Source organism: Gorilla gorilla, chromosome 13 (assembly GCF_029281585.2).
Source record: "Gorilla gorilla gorilla isolate KB3781 chromosome 13, NHGRI_mGorGor1-v2.1_pri, whole genome shotgun sequence".
NCBI classification, from domain to species: domain Eukaryota; kingdom Metazoa; phylum Chordata; class Mammalia; order Primates; family Hominidae; genus Gorilla; species Gorilla gorilla.
In genome coordinates this window covers 23,834,593-23,854,873 of record NC_073237.2, presented here as the reverse complement: position 1 = coordinate 23,854,873, position 20,281 = coordinate 23,834,593, and the positions used below count along the sequence as shown (strand labels likewise).

General features: G+C 39.7%; 1 protein-coding gene and 1 pseudogene across 3 annotated transcripts in view; one reads left to right on the top strand and one right to left on the bottom strand.

Moving 5' to 3' along the window:
• Positions 1-20,281, bottom strand: part of LOC101143875 (contactin-associated protein-like 3) — a 229,002-nt gene that overhangs the window by 66,691 nt on the left and 142,030 nt on the right. For 2 of the 3 annotated variants that reach the window (XM_063696227.1, XM_063696228.1), the window contains exons 10-12: positions 10,150-10,321; positions 4,611-4,717; positions 841-960 (exon numbers count right to left, since the gene is read on the bottom strand). In XM_063696227.1, the coding sequence (XP_063552297.1) occupies positions 841-960; positions 4,611-4,717; positions 10,150-10,321 (399 nt within the window). The remainder of the gene's footprint in view (positions 1-840; positions 961-4,610; positions 4,718-10,149; positions 10,322-20,281) is intronic. The other variant, XM_063696229.1, reaches the window with a different exon arrangement.
• LOC129524474 (splicing factor 45-like) lies at positions 14,415-15,819 on the top strand (annotated as a pseudogene).

The window sequence follows — 20,281 nt, the reverse complement described above, 5'->3', positions numbered from 1 at the left end:
TGTAACTATTTAAAAGGCATTCTAGTGCAATCTTCTATAATCAAGCTGTGTTCATTTCTTTTTTTCCTTTTTTTTTTTTTTTTTGAGATGCAGTCTTGCTCTGTCGCCAAGCTGCAGTGCAATGGCACAATCTTGGCTCACTGCTACCTCTGCCTCCCTGGTTCAAGGGATTCTCCTGCCTCAGCCTCCCAAGTAGCTGGGACTACAGGCACGGGCGCCACCACGCCCAGCTAATTTTTGTATTTTTAGTAGAGATGGGGTTTCACCACGTTGGCCAGGATGGTCTCGATCTCTCGATCTCGTGATCTGCCCGCCTTGGCCTCCCAAAGTGCTAAGATTACAGGCGTGAGCCACCATGCCCAGCCCAGGCAGTGTTCATTTCTAATATCTAAAGCATGAGAAATAATCAAGTTTCTTTGGTTATGAAAAAATTATATGCCATAAAAATCACTAAATTATTTAAGATGCACATAGAACATTAACATATCTATGTTATTTCTTAGCACTTTTAAAGACCTCTGTTTTTTCTAAATACAGAAAGCATGTAAATCACCGAATCAGAGGTTTGTATTTTATCATGATGCACATGAACAGATGTATTATGAGGAGTGTAGGAGCTAGAGAGATGCCTTGGCAGAGCACTGAATCTTGCCTATAATCCAACCCAGGCAAACAAGAAATACAAGAAAATTTTGTTGACAACAAAATTAATAAATACATATTTAATGCTTCTACTTAGCAAGTACACACTATCAAACTGCATGTTTTAATAATGCTGCCAACTAGGTAAATTTCTCCTTGGTCTATTCTGATATATGCATCTAACAATTATCAACATACCTGTCATATTGCAGTACACAAGAAATGGTCCCAGGGGGCCACTTCCATCTGCATCAATATAGTAAAGCCCGGACGGGTTCCCTCGGTGCTTGTGGGCTTCACAAGACTGCTCGTAGAGAGCTGTAGGAGAACACCAGCCATAAGAACCAGAAAAAATATCTCCAGATGTTGAGTCAGTGTCCAAAGGTTTGCATTTCTGAATTACAGACATGTGATACATATGACCCAACATCATTTTTATAGTGTATGACAGTATATTTGATGAGATGCAAGAAAAATGACATTTAAAAAATTAAATCTATTTTTATTAACAAAGGAGAAAAAAATTACCTAGTCAAAATACATTCAAATATTGGATGTTGTTAGATGCTGAATAAATATTCGGTCACAGTGTATTTCTATTTTGAGGAAGAAGGAAAGATTGTGTTGGTGTTCAAACATGAAGATGTGCTTACAGTGGGAATGCGATACTATCTTCAATAGACAATCTTTTGGCAATGTCTAGAGACTGTACTTTCTCTACATAAATGTTTTCTTTTGCTTTTAGGCAAGAAAGCATGCAAACTCTGAAGCACAGTGTAAAACACTTGAAGAGATATGAGAGGAAAACTTTGTGAATCTGAATTCTGCATGCTATTGAAGCATGGTTCTTTTCAAACTCATGGCAACTATACCTCAGAATTAAACTCTATAATTAAGGAAGAAACCCTCATTCTCCCTGTAATAACTGAATACCTGAGCACATTAAACTGCCTAAATAATCTGGTATTTTCCCATAAGCATTCTGTAAAGTTTTTCTTAAGCTATGCGGCAGTTATACCCTTTGCTTCCTTTAAAACAATATGAATGAGCATTTTAAAGAGATAAATAGAATTTATAAGCTATCAACTTCTCATCATTAAAAAATAATTAAAGCTGATTTAAAAAAGAAACTTCCCTAAGTATTTTGCAAGTGACAATTCAAGACAGCTGAAATTCAAAACAGGAGAGAAACTTTTTTGAAAGATATCCCTATATAATGTAAATTTACTCTAGCATAATTGAATATTTTCATTTGTGCAAGTAAATGTTTTACCAAGTAGAAGGTATGGAATTAATATCTGCAGGAGATGGACATTGCTAATCTTTATTTTTTTGCCACTTATGGCATATTGATTTAAATAGATACATATATTTGTATATGTCTGGTAGGATTCACTCAAATTAATAACAATACTTAAATATAGGGCACAGACTAGGTTTGGAATGGAGACAAATATTGAGGAAAGTGACTAGAACTTGTGCTTTATGTGAATTGTTTGGCTTTTTAAATGATAATGTATACATGTATTAATGTATAGTATATATTAATTGAATACAATTGATTTTAATTTTATAATTAATTATATACAATGAGTTATATACAATTAATAATATATACAATTAATTAGTTGCACATAATTGATACATGTTATACAATTAGAAATACAAAATAACCTATTCAACTAGGTGTGGCAGTCTAGTCTCACAGTGAATGACTGTGGGCTTGGCAAATTTCTACCTATAGCCATCAATTATTATATGAGACTGACACTTGAAATACTTTTTCAATCTCCTGATATTTTCCCTCAGAAGTTTTTGGAGTTATATTTTGATTGCAGTGAATAACCATGGACTAATATAACTCATTGATTAATTGCAACATTAAATGCAATCGGATGATGCTGAGTGTGGTGGTGGATATAAATTTGCCAGGTAACACGCAAGATTAGGCTTCTGCTTTTAGGTAAGATACTATGCCTGGAGGATGAAAGACACACAGAAGTAAAAGATGTGGTCTCTGCACCAACTCTATGACCTTATCAAGACATTCAGCCTCTGGTGTGAGAGGCCACTTAACTCCTAGAAAATGTGTCACAGTGGCTGGGCATGGTGGCTCATGCCTGTAATCCCAGCACTTCGGGAGTCCAAGGCAGGTGGATCACAAGGTCAGGAGATCGAGACCATCCCGGCTAACATGGCAAAACCCGGTCTCTACTAAAAATACAAAAAATTAGCCAGGTGTGGTGGCGGGCGCCTGTAGTCCCAGCTACTCAGGAGGCTGAGGCAGGAGAATGGCGTGAACCCGGGAGGCGGAACTTGCAGTGAGCTGAGATCATGCCACTGGGCTCCAGCCTGGGCGACAGAGCAAGGCTCCGTCTCAAAAAACAAAAAACAAAAAACAAAAAAAAAAAAAGAAAATGTGTCACGGCTTTATAAACAGGGACCCTTCTAGTACAAAAATCATACTTCATGCTTCAATCTGTGAGAGTCACTCCTGGACTGTCTCCTCTTTTGCCCAGATCCTTTACAGAACCTCAGGACTGGGAGCGCAGAATTCTCATTGCATGTATGAAGTGTGGTTTTAACACTCCACAGCCTGCCTTTCTCCTGTGGTTTTTGTGAAAATCAAATGTCTCACGGAAGAGTTCTTAAAAGTTTCAATTAGGAACTCAGGATGAGCAAGTGGAACTGAAGACTTTGCATCTCTGTTTCCTTGAAGACCCAGGGATGGGCGAAATATTCCTGAGGAGAAGTTGCTGAGAAACGTCAGTAGAGATATACAGAAAGAAAACTCTAAAAGTTAAAAACAAATAGGAAAAAAAAACTTTTCACATTCTTTGATGTTCTAATTATAACAGGTTAGAGGTCAATAAAATGGCATGGCCTTTGAAATTCACGGAGGGTGATTCTTCAGTAAAGACAGATGATTTTTAATATGGCAGAGGCAGTTGAGAAGTGTTAGAATATGCCATCCCTTAGACATTGTTCTTACACTTAAATGTCTACCAGAAGCATGAGGAAGGTTGGTTACAAGAGACTTGGGGCCCCATCTCCAGAGATTCTGATTTAGTAGGTTTGGGTAAGGTCTGAGACTCTTTACTTGCAACAGGTTCCTAGGGGCTGTGGGTGCTGCTGGTGCATGGACCACCAATCAGGCATCCTGGAGCCAAGGCTGTGGAGCCAACCCCCTTAGCTCAACTCCTCATCTTCCCACAAACTAGCTGGGGGCCAAGTTACTTAACCTCTTTCTGTCCTCAACTCTGCAATGAAGATAATAAGAGTACTTTCTTCCTGGAGGTGCTTTAGGGTTAAATGAGTTAATATATGCAAAGCAATAGCAGAGGGCTGACATAAGTACTCAATACATTAATACTTTTACAATTATTCACTTTACAATCATCATCACCACCACCAAAGAAAATCACAGTCATTGTAAGAGATCTTAAAGGTCCTCTAGTTTCTAGCTGAAATCCCATTACCTCTTCAAAAATCTTACCATGTACAATCCCATGATTGCATCATCCCAGTGATTGTTAAAAAATCTTTAAATACCTTAAATGTAACATTGACAGCCTGGCAAGGGGTTGTTTTTCCACCTTTCTTTGACTGAGAATATTCTCAGAATTAAAATTATGGTCCAACTCAAGTAATGGAACAAGCTGTTAACATCATGTATTATTAATTTAATTTAGTTTCTACCTTTTACTGTATCTGATTCTCCTAGACTTATTTCCCAATTGCTTGCCAGTTTCTTTTTTTCAATCCTATGCGTACCACGTATTTCTGTGCACTGTCTGAACACCCTTGTATTAAATAAGGTGGATGAAAAGTAAACTAGAAATTGAGTGCTGAAATATCTCTTCTGATGTGTTTGCATGATTGCAAATATGCAGATACATATAAACAACTAATCAAAATGAAATGACAAAGAGATGCTGACAGAAATGAGAGGGAGGCATGAGGCTTACAGGAATGGCAGGTCTCGCCCGTATAGCCTGTGCCCAGACAGTCACAGGAGAAGGTGTCCCACGACTGGGAACACTCGCCCCCATGCTCACAGTAGCTGGGCAAGCACCTAAAAGAAAACAGATACAACTGCTGTTTCCCTTTTTCAATCATCAAAAAATAAGTGTCTTACCAAAAACAGGTTAACCAAAAACAGGTTAATGTGAAAGAGCAGCATACGCAAGATAACCCCACATGACGTGATTACTGGGTCTGCCATCAAGGTTCTCTAATTATATTGACAAACTTTAGATAAATATATCCATTAGCATGCAGCTGATTATTAGGTTTCTGTGACAGCTAAATTTTCAATACATTTCTTTTTTTCTTTGTCCCAAGTGACACAATAACTTGACATGTGGCTAGCAAAACCAATTACATACATAAAACTATGAAATATGGCATGCTCCATTACTATATTGTGGTCATTTTTAAAAGAAAGAAGGGGAAACGGAGGAAGATACAGAGGGGAGAAGAAAGAAACAGGAACAGCTTCAGTCACATAGTGACACAGGTTCAGAAATTTTGAAGAACATTTAATTTAGGTCATCTTGTCGCCTTTTAGATTTGCAATAAGCGGTCGGTTATTGCTTTTTAAGCAATCTTAACACTGGTAATATGTCAATATGACCCAAAGCAATCCACAAATTCAATACAATTCTTATTAAAATCCCAATGCCTTTTTTTGCAGAAAACAAAAATCCATCCTAAAATTCATAGGGAACCTCAAGGGACCCTGAACTAGCCAAAACAATCTTGAAAAGGAACAGTTGGAAGTCTCACACTTTCAGAATTCTTGGAATCTGCTGCCGCCCACTATGCCTAGCATGCCTGCCTCTCAGGATTGTTAGGGGAACAGGGAGCAGGGTACACTATGGAAACTGACCAGCACCTGACACAGAGTGTCACCAAGAGGTAGTGTGACCTTCTGGAGGCCTGGCCTGAATACCATGACCCACCTCTGCCTTGAGCAGGGTTGGATCTCAGCCTGTGGCCGCTGTCTCCCACTGCTGAGTACACAGCTAAGGACCTGGTAAAGAGTGAAGATTCTAAAGGACACTGACCTTCCAGGCCGTGAGGGACATCATAGTCCATGCTGGAGTGGCAGAGGCGGGGAGCACCCAAGTGCCCCTCACCATGGGACCCAGAGAAGTAACAGAAGAGGGGCTGGGAGGTTGTGACAGGCCTCCTGGCTGTGGTGGAAGGACGACCAGCAGAGAACTGGGGTATGAAGTTGACAGAAAGCCCCAGGGGCCTGTATTTCGCCTCTGGAGAGATCCTTTGAGGGGTTGGGAAGAGTCTGCAGCATTCCCTACCCTCCCCATGCCCCCAGCCCCCTATCCTGGCTCTCCAGCACTGCACCACCAGCTCAGGGCCAAGACTTCCATAATTACATGGTGTTAATGAGCATTTAGTCTGCATTCAGAGAAGAGTTAGGGGCCATGAGAATCACAACTTTTCAAGTATTTCAAAGGCCAAGGCATGGAAAAGTCTGTGTGAACTGATCAGAAGAGGGGGAGTTGGAGTGACAGGCAATGTTGGCTGGGGTGGGGGCCCACCCTCATAGCGTTTTTAAAAGAGCAGCTGTTCCTCTTCCCCCACATCCTTCTCCCCCTCCTCCCCTTCCTTCTTAATATAATGGAGCATCTTAAGATCATACCTGACTTGAAGATTCCACAAATTTTAAAAAACATTAAAAACCACTGCTGTTTGATATCAACAGGGAGAGAATAATTTTAGTTCAAAATATTTGGAAATAAGAACTAAGTGATCTAGAGACTATCAACAAGTATACACTATTTTTCTTCAACTAAACACACCATCAATTGTGAAAAATTTACATGTAGTACAAATAATAGAAGAAGTAGCTAGCATGCAGAAGACCAACAGAGGGGAAGATGGCAGAGGGAGAGCAGGAGTGGGGTCAGCAGCCTGGTCAGCACAGCCAGGTGAGGAGGTGACGGAGGCCTCCCTGCTCAGGGAGCCCCAGTTGGAACGCAGCACAGGACTCCATTGGAAGCTCTGCCATGTGGTATACAGGGCAAACCTTAAAAGAGTATAGGAGTCTGATGTAAAAGGTGATTAAGAAGTTAAAACCTATCCTGGCCGGGTGTGGTGGCTCACGCCTGTAATCCCAGCACTTTGGGAGGCTGACGCAGGTGGATCCCGAGGTCAGGAGATCGAGACCATCCTGGCTAACACAGTGAAACCCCGTTTTTACTAAAAATACAAAAAATTAGCCAGGTGTGGTGGCGGGCGCCTGTAGTTCCAGCTACTCGGGAGGCCGAGGCATGAGAATGGTATGAACCCAGGAGGCGGAGCTTGCAGTGAGCCGAGATCGTGCCACTGCACTCCAGCCTGGGCGATAGAGCGAGACTCCGTCTCAAAAAAACAAACAAGCAAACAAACAAACAAACACCTATCCAAACATAAACATCCATTATTTGTGACTCTGTCATCCAAAGTGCCCATTGCTATTTTTTGCATAGCTTAAAATTTTGACTAAAAAAGATAACTTCATACCCCTTATCTGTCCCTAAGTAGGATTTTTAGGTCTGGTATTTGAGTAACATATGTTTCTACTTTGTGAATTAGTGATACGGTTTGGCTGTGTCCCCACCCAAATCTCATCTTGAATTGTAGTTCTCATAATTCCCACCGTGTCATGGGAGGGAACCTGTGGGAGGTAACTGAATCATGTGGGCAGATCTTTCTCATGCTGTTCTCATGATAGTGAATAAGTCTCACGAGATCTGATGGTTTTATAAAGGGGAGTTTCCCTGCACAGGTTCTCTTGTGTGCTGCCATGTTAGACGTGTCTTGTTTCTCCTTCACCTTCTGCTATCATTGTGAGGCCTCCCCAGCCATGTGGAACTGTGAATCCATTAAGCCTTTTTTCTTTATAAATTACCCAGTCTTGGGTATATCTTTATTAGCAGCATGAGAACAGACTAATACAATTAGATTTTTGTTTGTTTGTTTGTTAACAACAACAAAGAAAGGCTGATAGATGCTTACAGGCCTGTTTTCAGGATACTTAAAAGTGAATTTTCAGTATTTTCAGGTTTTCAAAACTTAATGTAAAGGGAACAGCAAAGGTCTTTTAATTTTAACTCTGTAGAATGTCATTTTGTGTCCCCAAAGTTTTCTAATTTTATTGCTTTATAAAATTCAGGTTTTCAAAATAATCTCAGAGGAGATAGTCTTCTATGTTACTGACTTTGGGAATGAAATAGTAAATAGCCTTTATTTGTAGCCCTATTTGAAAATAATTTAAAAGTGCTTTCTTAAAACCCTTATCTGCAATGATTATTGTACACATCATGGCTGAAGTTTAAGTGTGGCTCACACATACATGTTTAGTTGAGCATGTTTACAAGTAACTTTGGGGTACAATTTGGAGGCCTTTTTAAAATGTGGGATCTTAGAGACCAAGTTAGGCACCACTGTAACTCTTGGGACTTTAAGGTTAAAACAAAACAGCCTATAACAGTGAAAACAATAGTTTTGTACTTTGGGAGCTACATGCACAAAGCAGGCAACATGGATCATCTCTGAAAAGAGGCAGCCTCACGATATATATCCCATAACAGAAACACTGCAAATGGATCATATTTTGTGAGTAATTAACAAGGTATCAAAATAATGTCATACAAGTGAAGAAAATCACACTTGCATCACAGTTGAGCTGACAGCTCTTGTCACTCACAGTGTGGGCCCATGGGACATTACCCCTTAACTCAGAGAGAGCTGAGCTCCCTGGCTAGTTAGCTGAGCAACTTGGGATTATATTAAGTGAGCAAATGGCCAGAAACCTTCCCAACTACCCTTCCCACGACTACAGAGTGGGGTTCTGGAGCTGGTGTTGAGATGTAAATGCAGTCCCAGCTGTGTGCCAAGAATTCAAATCTCAAGGTCAAGAATGAGAGGTACTTGACAAATTCTTACACTTCATATACTCCTCATCTTTGAATTAATTCATTTTTCCTACAAATCAACAGAATGTTCACAGGGGGAAATTATTCCATGCTGAATAAATAAAGTCCATATGAATGAACTTTTCATTTAGTAGTAATTACGTTTCTTTAGTATGTCACTAACTATGAGTTATAAATTAAAACCTGTTTAGCCAGAGAGGATAATTTTACGGTTAATGTTTAAAACAGAATTGACTAACTGAATTTACTCCATGAAGAAGGCAGGTTTTGAAAGTTCTACCAGATGCAGATATAACTTTTTTTTTTTTGAGAAGAGTCTGGCTCTGTCGCCCAGGCTGGAGTGCAGTGGCACGATCTCATTCACTGCAAGCTCTGCCTCCCGGGTTCACGCCATTCTCCTGCCTCAGCCTGCCGAGTAGCTGGAACTACAGGCGCCCGTCACCATGCCTGGCTAATTTTTTGCATTTTTAGTAGAGACGGGGTTTCACCATGTTAGCCAGGATGGTCTCGATCTCCTGACCTCGTGATCCGCCCGCCTCGGCCTCCCAAAGTGCTGGGATTACAGGCGTGAGCCACCGCGCCGGGCCAGATTATCACTTTTTAATTTTTAAATCTGTAGCATTTATTTATTCACTGAAAGTAAATACCAAATGTACTAGGGCAAATTGTATGTAGAAATATTATTTTTCCAGGTGTGACCCTATGATTCTTCTCAGCCAAAATCTTTGTAAAATTATGGCACAACTAGCATATCTGTGGTTGTAATACTTATTTGAATTAAATGTTTTTCTTGTCTAACCTCCGTATTTCATTGAGTATGTCCTTCTGCACACATCTTCATCCATCTTTTTGATTCAAACTTTTCTAGCAGAAATTACTTTTTATTTTCTCTGCAGAACATGTGGGGTTGGGCGGCTGATGAATAGTAACCTGGCAAATTCCTCTGCCTGGAAAAATATCATCCAACTGATGGGTGTGTGATTGCAAAAGCGAGCTTGATAACTATTAGCTGAGCAACTTGGGATCATATTAAGGTAAAATTCATAAGGTGTATGTCTTCTAATAAAATACTATCATTTAAAAAATGATATTTATTCCATTAGAGATGCAGTTTTTGTTTTTGTTTTGAGACGGAATCTCGCTCTGTCGCCCAGGCTGGAGTGCAGTGGCGCGATCTCTGCTCACTGCAAGCTCCACCTCCCGGGTTCACGCCATTCTCCTGCCTCAGCCTCCCCAGTAGCTGGGACTACAGGTGGCCGCCACCACGCCTGGCTAATTTTTTTTTTCTGTATTTTTAGTAGAGACGGGGTTTCACCATGTTAGCCAGGATGAAGTTGATGTCCTGATCTCGTGATCCGCCCGCCTCAGCCGCATTACAGGTGTGAGCCACCGCGCCCGGCCAAGATGAAGTTTTCTAATCCTCATAGTAATTATGACTATTTCATTCCCTCTCGAAAGATAACAACAACAAAAAAGAGAACGGAATGCCTTTTTCCAGCTGTCTACATTTGCTTTCTTCAACTTTGAAAACAGGCAAGCTAAAGTGACCTAGGATGGCCCTTACCTGTCTGTGATGCCGCAGGAGTCTATCTGGAGGTCCCTGAAACTCCCCAGCGCCCCCTGCTGTACTAAGATGGGATCCACCGCTTTGTCACCAATGGTGATGAGCCTTAGGCAGCCCTGAAACCCTCCCAGGGGGCTTTTACATCCAGAGCCAGAGCTGTTGTCCAGGCAGCCTGAATATGGAGACAAAAATAGGACAAAAGCAACAACTATGACAAAACTATTCCACAGTATTTACTATATGAAGACTGCTGCTCCCGCTTGTTTATGGACATCGGTATGATGCGATGAGCTTCACCATTCATTAGAGAGGTGAGAAGGGGCAAGGTTAGAACTGATCAAATTTAAGATAATACCTGGAATTCAGAATAAGAAATTATGGGGGAAAATTCAGATCTAAAATTCCTGTAACAGGAATTATTTCTTAACCAAGTGAAAAGAGGTTTGGCTTCTTTTGTGAAATCTCATCTAAGAAATAATCATGCATTTTAGCATTATGTAGTATAAGTGAAAAAAATTAAAGTGGAGGTTAAATTAAAATAAATGAAATCATAGCCCAAATTTTATTTAGGATATGCTGTGAAGTGTGAAAAATGCTACCTGAAAATATAATTGTGTACTACCATTTATCTAAAATATGTTAAATATCTACCCTATAGGTGTTTTTGTGTGTTGCGATGTATGTATATTTGGGAGTATTTAAAAACGTATTTTTTTATACTGACTGGGTGGAAATACCTAGATTTGCTTTTCTAGTAACACTTTCTTTGGTATTAGGTACTTTAGTCAAATATATAACTAAAGATTAAATTCGAATGTTAACAACAACACAAAAAGTAACAGGACGTAACACACTGTTAGGGTACATAAGGATAAAAATTTGCAGTCCAGAATGTTCTATGAATAGAAAGAGATAAAATAGACATTTGATTATTTCCAATATTAGAAGTTAAATATTAAAAGTTTCACTACAACCGTCAGCTAATTTCACCTAAATTACAAATGGCAATGCTTATGACATCACTTCCCTTTACTATGTGGGCTTGTTTTGTGAAACAAGAACAGTACTTATTAGAAGCAGTGGTGAGTGCCTGACTTTGACGTAAGCAGTATTACTCCACACCAGTCCAAGCATATAGGAAAGTAGTGTCTTGAACTTACTCCCACCCTCTTGAGTTACAATATATAACCTAATAATGGAACTCTAAGTTTGAAAAGTAAGGAAAAGGATGAAAGTACACACTCTAGTTAAAGAAAACACAGTAATTGTAAAATCTTTTTATTTAAAGACAACTGTTTGTAGAAAGAGTCATATTAATTCAGAATAAAATCATAAGGCATTTGTCTAAGTCAGGAGTCTGCAAAGGTTTTCTGTAAAACGCAGATAGTAAACACTTTTGGTTTTGTGGGTCACACCTGGTCTCTGTTGCATGTCCTTCTTGTTATAACCCTTTAAAAATGCAAAGCAGGGCTGGGCGCAGTGGCTCACGCCTGTAAATCCAGCACTTTGGGAGGCCAAGGTGGGCGGATCATGAGGTCAGGAGATCGAGACCATCCTGGCTAATTCGGTGAAACCCCGTCTCTACTAAAAATACAAAAAAAAATTAGCTGGGCGTGGTGGCGGGTGCCTGTAGTCCCACTTACTCGGGAAGCTGAGGCAGGAGAATGGCATGAACCCAGCAGGTGGAGCTTGCAGTGAGCCGAGATGGCGCCACTGCACTCCAGCCTGGGCAACAGAGCGAGACTTCATCTCAAATAAAAAAAAAATAAAAATAAAAATACAAAGCAATTATTCATTTGGGCTTATATAATATGCCATGGACCATGATTTGTCTACCTCTGATCTAAATGAATACTTAATTTTAACATACAAATATGAAAGAGGCACCTCATTTCATAATGGTGTAGTGCCAATGACAAGAGAAATTGAATTAATAATTGTATATTATGAAATTATACAGCTTTTAAAAATTTTATCCTTTGCCTTATTTTAAAAAAGAAGCCTACTTATATTGATTCTGTAAGTACTGTCTCTTTCAAACTTGTGAGAAATAATTTCTTATTTTCTTTTCCCATTCAAATATTAGGTATTAAACCTAATATTTGGCATGACACTTTGAGTCCATGCAAATACCCTTTTCTCCAAAGATTATAGTAAATATACATCAATATTTATCACTAGAGGATTGAGTTTTCTTTACAGTGTTCATTAAAATAAAAAAATGAAGTATAGAATTTGTACTTATGTGTTTTTCATTGACCTCTCTTTGACCTTATATTGTTAATCAGTAGCACAATTTCAAAAAATAGTCAACGAAGATTCCTCTTACTGGAATAAATGAAGCACCTCTCAATGGCTGTACTCTTATTTCCTCCCTAAAAGTTCCATAAAAATTAAATGTTGTGTTTAGATTTCTATTTTAATAACTGAAGCTTTATCTCTTTAACTTTAATATTTTCTGCTTTAGATTCCTAAAGTAAAAGCCTCCCTCATATTTAAGGCTTCTTTTTAGCTTATCGAAACTATACATAACCTGACAGACACTTGGAAGTTTAACATTTAACACCATATTTGTTTAAAAGTTTGAAGACTAAAATCTGTTATATTTTTATATTTACAAAAGAAATATAAGTTTAAATGGTACAGCAGAACCTTCTGAAGAATGGGATAGAGAGTGAACTTCGTATAATTCTACTGCATCTCACTAATCATTAAGAAATAAACACATTAAGTTAAGAATTAAGAGGATTATTAATTCAATAAATATTTTCCAGTAATGAATTATAGGAATATCAACAGTTGTGCTAATCTTTCTTTCACCATGTGGTGTTTCCTGACACATAACTTAGGTTATCTTTTCTTTTTTGAGACCTGAGTCTCGCGCTGTCACCCAGGCTGCAGTGCAGTGGTGTGATCTCTGCTCACTGCAAGCTCCACCACCCAGGTTCACAGCATTCTCCTGCCTCAGCCTCCTGAGTGGCTGGGACTACAGGCACGCTCCACCACGCCCTACTAATTTTTTTTTTGTATTTTTTTTCAGTAGAGACGGGGTTTCACCATATTAGCCAGGATGGTCTGGATCTCCTGACCTTGTGATCCACCTGCCTTGGCTTCCCAAAGTGCTGGGATTACAGGCATAAGCCACAGCGCCCAGCCAGGTTATTCTTAAAAGAAAATGAATTCAATAACTCTGTTAGAAAAAAAAACTAAAATAAATCCAGGTGTCCCGCAAAAAGTTATGAAACTTTCAGGACAAATTCTAATCATAAAGTACTGCATGGATATGAAATCAAACAAATAAAGATATTAAGACCCATGAAAATTTTAGCCCGGTTATTTTCACTGGTGGAAGCATATGAGGTTGGCAAGAAAATTGTCACTGTGTGTTATTGCAGTGACAGACTTCAATGCAGTGTTGCCACAAGTTCTTGGTCTAGCAGCTTCCTACAATAAGGATGTGAGGACTGGCGACACAACAGTCAATTTTGTATTCTCAATATCATGGAAGGAGGCATGGCATTGAAGAGCAGAAAGATTCCATAAAGGTAAGTTTAAAAGAATTTGACCTCAGTCAATCTCTATTTCAGGCATGAATGCAAAAAAATGCAGGCTATATGCACAACCTGCAACCGTACAGAGTGCTGCTTGAAAAACACTTCAAAAAGATGAAATCACAGACCAGAAAAAAAAGAATGGACAAATGACAGTACAGAAGATAAGCCTGCATCTGCGAATTAGACTTTCTCTTTCTTTGTCTCTCTCTTCCTTGACAGAGTCTCGCTCTGTTGCCAGGCTGGAGTGCAGTGGCACCATCTCGGTTCACCGCAACCTTTGCCTTCCAGGTTCAAGCAATTCTCCTGCCTCAGCCTACCCAGTAGCTGGGACTACAGGCTCCCGCCACCATGCCCAGCTAATCTTTGTATTTTTAGTAGAGACAAGGCTGCACCATGTTGGCCAGGCTGGTCTTGAATTACTAACCTCAGATGATCCACCCGCCTCAGCCTCTCAAAGTGCTGGGATTACAGGTGAGAGCCACCGCGTCTGGCCTAAACTTTCTATTAAAATAAATCTAGTGAGATCCAGAAATCCACATCCACCAGTGATTTGTTCCAAGTCTCTCAAGGTTTCTTTGGTGCAAATAACATTTTCCATTTATCTGGCATCAGGAAATTGGTGGGTTTTTCTTCTTCTTCATTTTTTCATATTAACCTGGCTACCATGGGTAGAGTCAGCAGGGCAACATTAAATTGAAAAAAAAAAAAAAGATGCCCCCATACGATGGCCTGAGAGTGGAGACCAGTGACTTAAAAGCAGAAGGCTGGTTCCAAAACGTCAAACTTCTGCAGTCTCAGCTTCAGGTGAGGAAGGCAGCTCTCACTCAGGGAAAGAGCCAAAGTTAGAAACAGTGCAGCTCTTTCCAGTCATTGACCTAAGGCCAGGCGGCTCCTCAGATGACCTGCAAATTGGGGACACACCACGGCATGCAGCAGCTGGGCTGAAGGATCCTGCTCCCAGTGGGTTTTTGCAGGGGACGTTCTGATTCCCTTAGCTGACGAATATGATCCTATGTTTCCTTATGATTATGAGAAAGTAGTGAAGTGCCAAAGAGAGGAACGACAGACACAGCAGGAGCTAGAAATATGAAAGGAAATAGAAGAAAGGGAAAAGAGGCCTGAAGACAGGCAAGAAGTTAGGGGAGTTCTGATCAAGGCGACCAAATCCAGATTCTGATGAAGGGGAAGATTAGGAGGGAGAGAGGAGGAAAAGTAGTAGGGTGGAGCTGCCATTGCCCCTCCCACTTCTCTGGTAGAGAAAGACAAAGAGTCACCCCGAGATTTTCCTTATGAAGAGGATTCAAGACCTCAGTCACGGTCTTCCAAAGCAGCCATTCCTCCCCCAGTGAAGGAGGAACAGGACAGACTGAGATCTCCAAACCGTCCTAGCAGCTCCTTCCTCGCTAACGTGGTGGGAACAGTGGCCCACAACATCATGCAGAAGTGCGGCTTCTGGGAAGGCCGGGACCTCGGGGAGCACCTGCAGGGGCTGCAAGACGCCTTTCCGGTGGGGAAGACTAGCAAATCAGGTGGCAAGATCATCGTGGGCGACGCCGCAGAGAAAGATGCATTGAAGGTTCAGGTACAAATCCACTGACTGAAATACCTGAGTCCTACTAAGGTGGTCCTACTAAGGAACATGGTTGGTGAGGGGGAGGTGGAAGAAGACTTGGAAGTTGAAACCAGAGAAGAATGTGTGATGGCATATTTTTCAGTTGATATGGTTTCCTATGAGACATAGCATCATTAAGGATAAAATAAGTGAAACTGAAAAGAGTATAGTTAATCTAGTTTTCATAATGAGTTCATTCTGTTATGTTTTTCTTTTCCATTGTCAATTTATATTGGCTCAGAGAAAACAGGCTTGATGGATAAAGTCCATGGTATTTCCCAATGTTGCCATGAAAAATATGGCAAAGTTGGAAAATGTGTGATATGTGAAATTCTTGGTGTCCCTGATGATGAAGCAGTACAGACCTTTTTAGAATTTGAGAGTTGAGTCAGCAGTTAAAGCTGTTGTTCACTTGAATAGAAGGTATTTTGGTGGACAGGTGGCAAGAGGATGTTTTTACATTTGTACAAATTCAGCATCTTGGATTTGGTGGAACAAGTTTGATTTTAAGAACTAGAGCATGAGTCATCTCTGGTGACCCTTAAATGACCAGCAGGCTGAGAAAAGAAGGAAAAAGGTCACAGCCTCCATGGCTGTTAGATACTGAGACTCTTGGAAGGACCTCCAAGGTATACGTTGATTGATCCCTTTTCATTTTGTGGTTTTTAAATATTGTATAAAAATCCAAATCCTTTTTAATAAATAAATAAAATGTGCAGCTGACTAGTTTCAATCATTGGTAGATATTATACTGTAGGAATGAAGTTAGTGTCTGCAGCTGTACATATTCAGGCCATTCTAAATATATAAGCTAGTTAGGAAGAAAATACTGTGGATTTTATCCATCAAGGCTGTTTTCTTCAGGCCAGTATAAAACAAATGGAAAGGAAAAAGAAACATAATGAAACGAACTCATTATTAAAACTGGATTACAGGATTAATTTTAATGTTTTCAGTTTCACTTATTTGACTCTTAGTGATGCTATGTGTCATAGGAAACTGTATGAACAGAAATATCCCAAGAAGTAAATTTGCTTAGAAAACAGAAAAGGGCTTATTAGTCTCTTTCAGTGCACTGCACAGCATTCAAGAAGAATTTGGGTCATGTGGTCTTTAAATTACTAAAATGAGTAATGAATACTAGCGGAACCAAAGGCTGTTTCTATGTGAAGAAATGATCTATTTTGGGTTTATATACATCCGTAAAATTTAACAACCAGCTTATGCTGTTAAACATGGTGGTTAGAGCTGGTGTTTCCCGAAGTTTACTATACAGATGGGTAAATAAAGTTACAAAAGCACACACAAGGAATGCAAAATTCACTGGAAAAACTAGGTATGTTAAGAATATTTTAAAAACTAAATTTTAGGCTGGGCATGGTGGCTCATGCCTGTAATCCTGGCACTTTGGGAGGCTGAGGTGGGTGGATCACCTCAGACCAACCTGAACAACATGGCAAAACTCTGTCTCTACAAAATACGAAGAAAAACAACAACAAAAATTAGCTGGGTGTGGTGGTGCAGGCCTGCAGTCCCAGCTACTCCAGAGGCTGAGGTGGAAGAAGTGCTTGAGCTTGGAGAGGCAGAGGCTCCAGTGAGCTGTGATTGCTTCATTGCACTCCAGCCTGGGCAACAGAGTGACTCCCTGTCTAAAAAAAAGCAAAACAATGAAACACCACCCCTCTAAATTTTATAAAGCAAATCTAAAAGCAAAAATGAAAATTGCCTAACAATAGCAAAATGGGACAGTAGAACTGATAAAATGTGGTATATTCATGTAACAATATATACATTCTTTTGAAAAATTAGCAATATTTTTAACTGTACCTATATGATCTATTTCACAGTAAAAATGAATAAAATTATGATATGCATAAAAATAACTCAAAAGCATTTCTCACATTAGCATGTATATATTTATGGAAATGGGCTCTTGAATAACAGGACGTTATAAAATCTCACCTGTAGAATTTAAACCCTAAAGGTGATACTATATTTATACTTTGACAAATCATTTTCTGTAATCAACTTTATTTAGTATCACTTAAAAAAATGAATAGTACTTTCATTCTTATCCCTTTTAGTGCTTCCTAAATATTTTACTTTTGAAATGATAGGTCTTGGATATATTGGCTTATTTGTTTTTTGTTATAAAATCTGTCATCTATAGCAAATGTTTGAATACAATTTGAGGCACATATGTACACCTCGGAATATGAGGAAAGAAAACAATCAGAAACTTTGCAGATTGACATTGTCTGTTTTCACAGTTGCTCTGTGGAAAGTTTGCTCTGAAGGACTGTTAGAGTTTAGAAAATGAGTTTTATAATTTCCATGCTGGCAGCCAATTTTAGGGATGAATTTTACTTTATTTTTTGAGATGGAGTCTCACTCTGTCACCCAGGCTGGAGTGAAGTGGCGCAGTCTCAGCTCACTGTATAAGCTCTGCCTCCCAGGTTCATGCCATTCTCCTGCCTCAGCCTCCTGAGAAGCTGGGACTACAGGCGCCCACCACCATGCCCAGCTAATTTTTTTTTTTTTTGTATTTTTAGTAGAGACGGGGTTTCACCATGTTAGCCACGATGATCTTGATCTCCTGACCTTGTGATCCACCCGCCTAGGCCTCCCAAAGTGCTGGGATTACAGGCGTGAGCCACTGTGCCTGGCCGAATTTTACTTTCATATTGTGCTGTCTCCAACATAATTTTAAAAGGATTCTGGAAAAAAAATAGTAAAATGCAAAACTATACTAATACTCTCAAGAAGCACCTCAAGCATTGATTAGCAAATGTATCTTATTATTTACAGAGTTAAATGACATTTCTAATGACCAAGGACTTTCTGAGTAAACATCCCTGGGCAGAAGATTTATTGCACCCTTCTGTGACCTCCCCACTCTGACTGCCCTCTCTTAGGCTGCAGTGTCTCTTGGCTGTACTCAATCATTGACTGAGTTGGCAAATATTCTGTTTATTATTGTCTAGGAAAGGCTGATGCGCTCCCTGACTTGGTAAAATGTTTCACTGCATCATTACTGGGCAATAAAAATAAGTTGAAATAACCGACTGAGTAAAACTATTAGTCACTTTGGGCAAAGCATGGCCTGTCTTCATGTGGCAGTCAGAAATCAATAAGATGCTCCAGAGGAGCCAAGTCTCTGGGGATACCTGTACGGTGCAATAAAACCAGCACATAAAGCAGTGGAAAAGGTAACGGCACTCATTTCGCACTGTTACAATTCCGTTGGGCAGAATGATGAAGGGAAGCTCCATAAAGGGCGGTCTATTTAAAATCGGTTCCTCAGTGTGATCTTTTATTTAGGCCTATCTGGAAGACATGCATTTCAGTCCTTAATTTGTAGTCTTTTTTCAACAACCCCATGAAACAAAAGGGATCCAGCATGGTGATACTGTTTCATGGTGATACAACCCCATGAAACAAAAGGGATCCAGCATGATGATCCAGCATGGTGATACATAATGATACTGTGTTATTTACCTGCAATTTGGTAAGAGAGCAGATTTTCAATGACTTCACTCCCCTCTGCCATCAACATGGTAACTATGTGTGATGTGATGGATGTGTTAATCAACTTGACTGTGGTAATCAGAACACAGTGTACACCTATATCAAATCATCACAAAGTATACCTTAAATATATAGAATTTTTATTTGTCAAATAAATATTTTAATTTTTTTAAAAAAGGGATTTATGGCAGTGTAGCAGCAGTGGGTGGTAAGGTCTGGGTCGGGTTCAGCCCCAGGTGGGAGGTGGGGTCAGGGAGGAACCCAGTAAACAGCTCTGGCCTTGCAGGTGTAACACTCTAGGCCTCTGTCTTCCTGAGGCATTGTTCCTGCATGTTGTCCCAGCGTCTTCCCTCTCTGTGTGTCTCTGCACCTCCATTTCCATTCTTCATAAGGACACTGGTCATATTGGATTGGAGCTCACCTTAATGACCTCATTTTAACTTGATTACCTCTGCAAAGATCTTATCTCCAAACAAGGTCACATTCTGGAGTTCATATGAATTTGAGGGAAAACAATTCAATCCATAATATCATCTCTGAAATAAGGACAACTTTACTTATGCATATACAATTTGGGTTGTGGTTGTTGCGTATCTGTTTCAAGTGGGTTATGGGCTCTTCTCACACTTTCAGGTCAAAGGGGACTTTGGAATCCATAGTGTATCTATGTATGCATGTATGATCATGGATCAGCCTTCCCATTTCTGCCACTGTGTCCCTATATGGTTCATGATCATGTATGTTACTTCACTCGAAGGCCATACACAATCCAAACAAAACAAAACACAGAAACTGTGTTGGCTATTTTGACTTTCTGTTGAAACTATTCTCTTTGGTCATATATATATTTAAAAAATATTTTATATATATATATTTTTAAAAAATATTTTATATATATATATATTTTTTTCAAGTGATTATCCTGCCTCAGCCTCCCAAGTAGCTGGGATTACAGGCACCTGCCATCATGCCTGGCTAAATTTTTTTTGTGTGTGTATTTTTGTAGATACAGGGTTTCACCATGTTAGCCAGGCTCATCTTCAACTCCTGATCTCAGGTGATCCGCTGGCCTCAGCCTCCCAGAGTGCTGGGATTACAGGCGTGGGCCACCACGCCTAGATGTATATATATATATATGTAATCTTTTTCAGTATATTCTCAGGGTGTGTTTGAGGAAACCTTTTTTTTTTTTTTTTTTTTGGCCATTGTCCAAGGGTTTAGAACTGAATGGGAATGTCTGTAAATGGATCTGATGGAGGTTGGAATGTGCATCAGCTTTTAATCATCACTGTAACAAATCACTAAAACATTCTCTTTATTATCTCTCACTTTAGAAGTGTGGGAGGGCTGGACTGATGACTCTGCTTATAGTCTTACAAGGACAAAATCAAGGTGCTCTTGGGCTCCTTATGAAGGCCCTAGGGCAGAATGTGTGTCC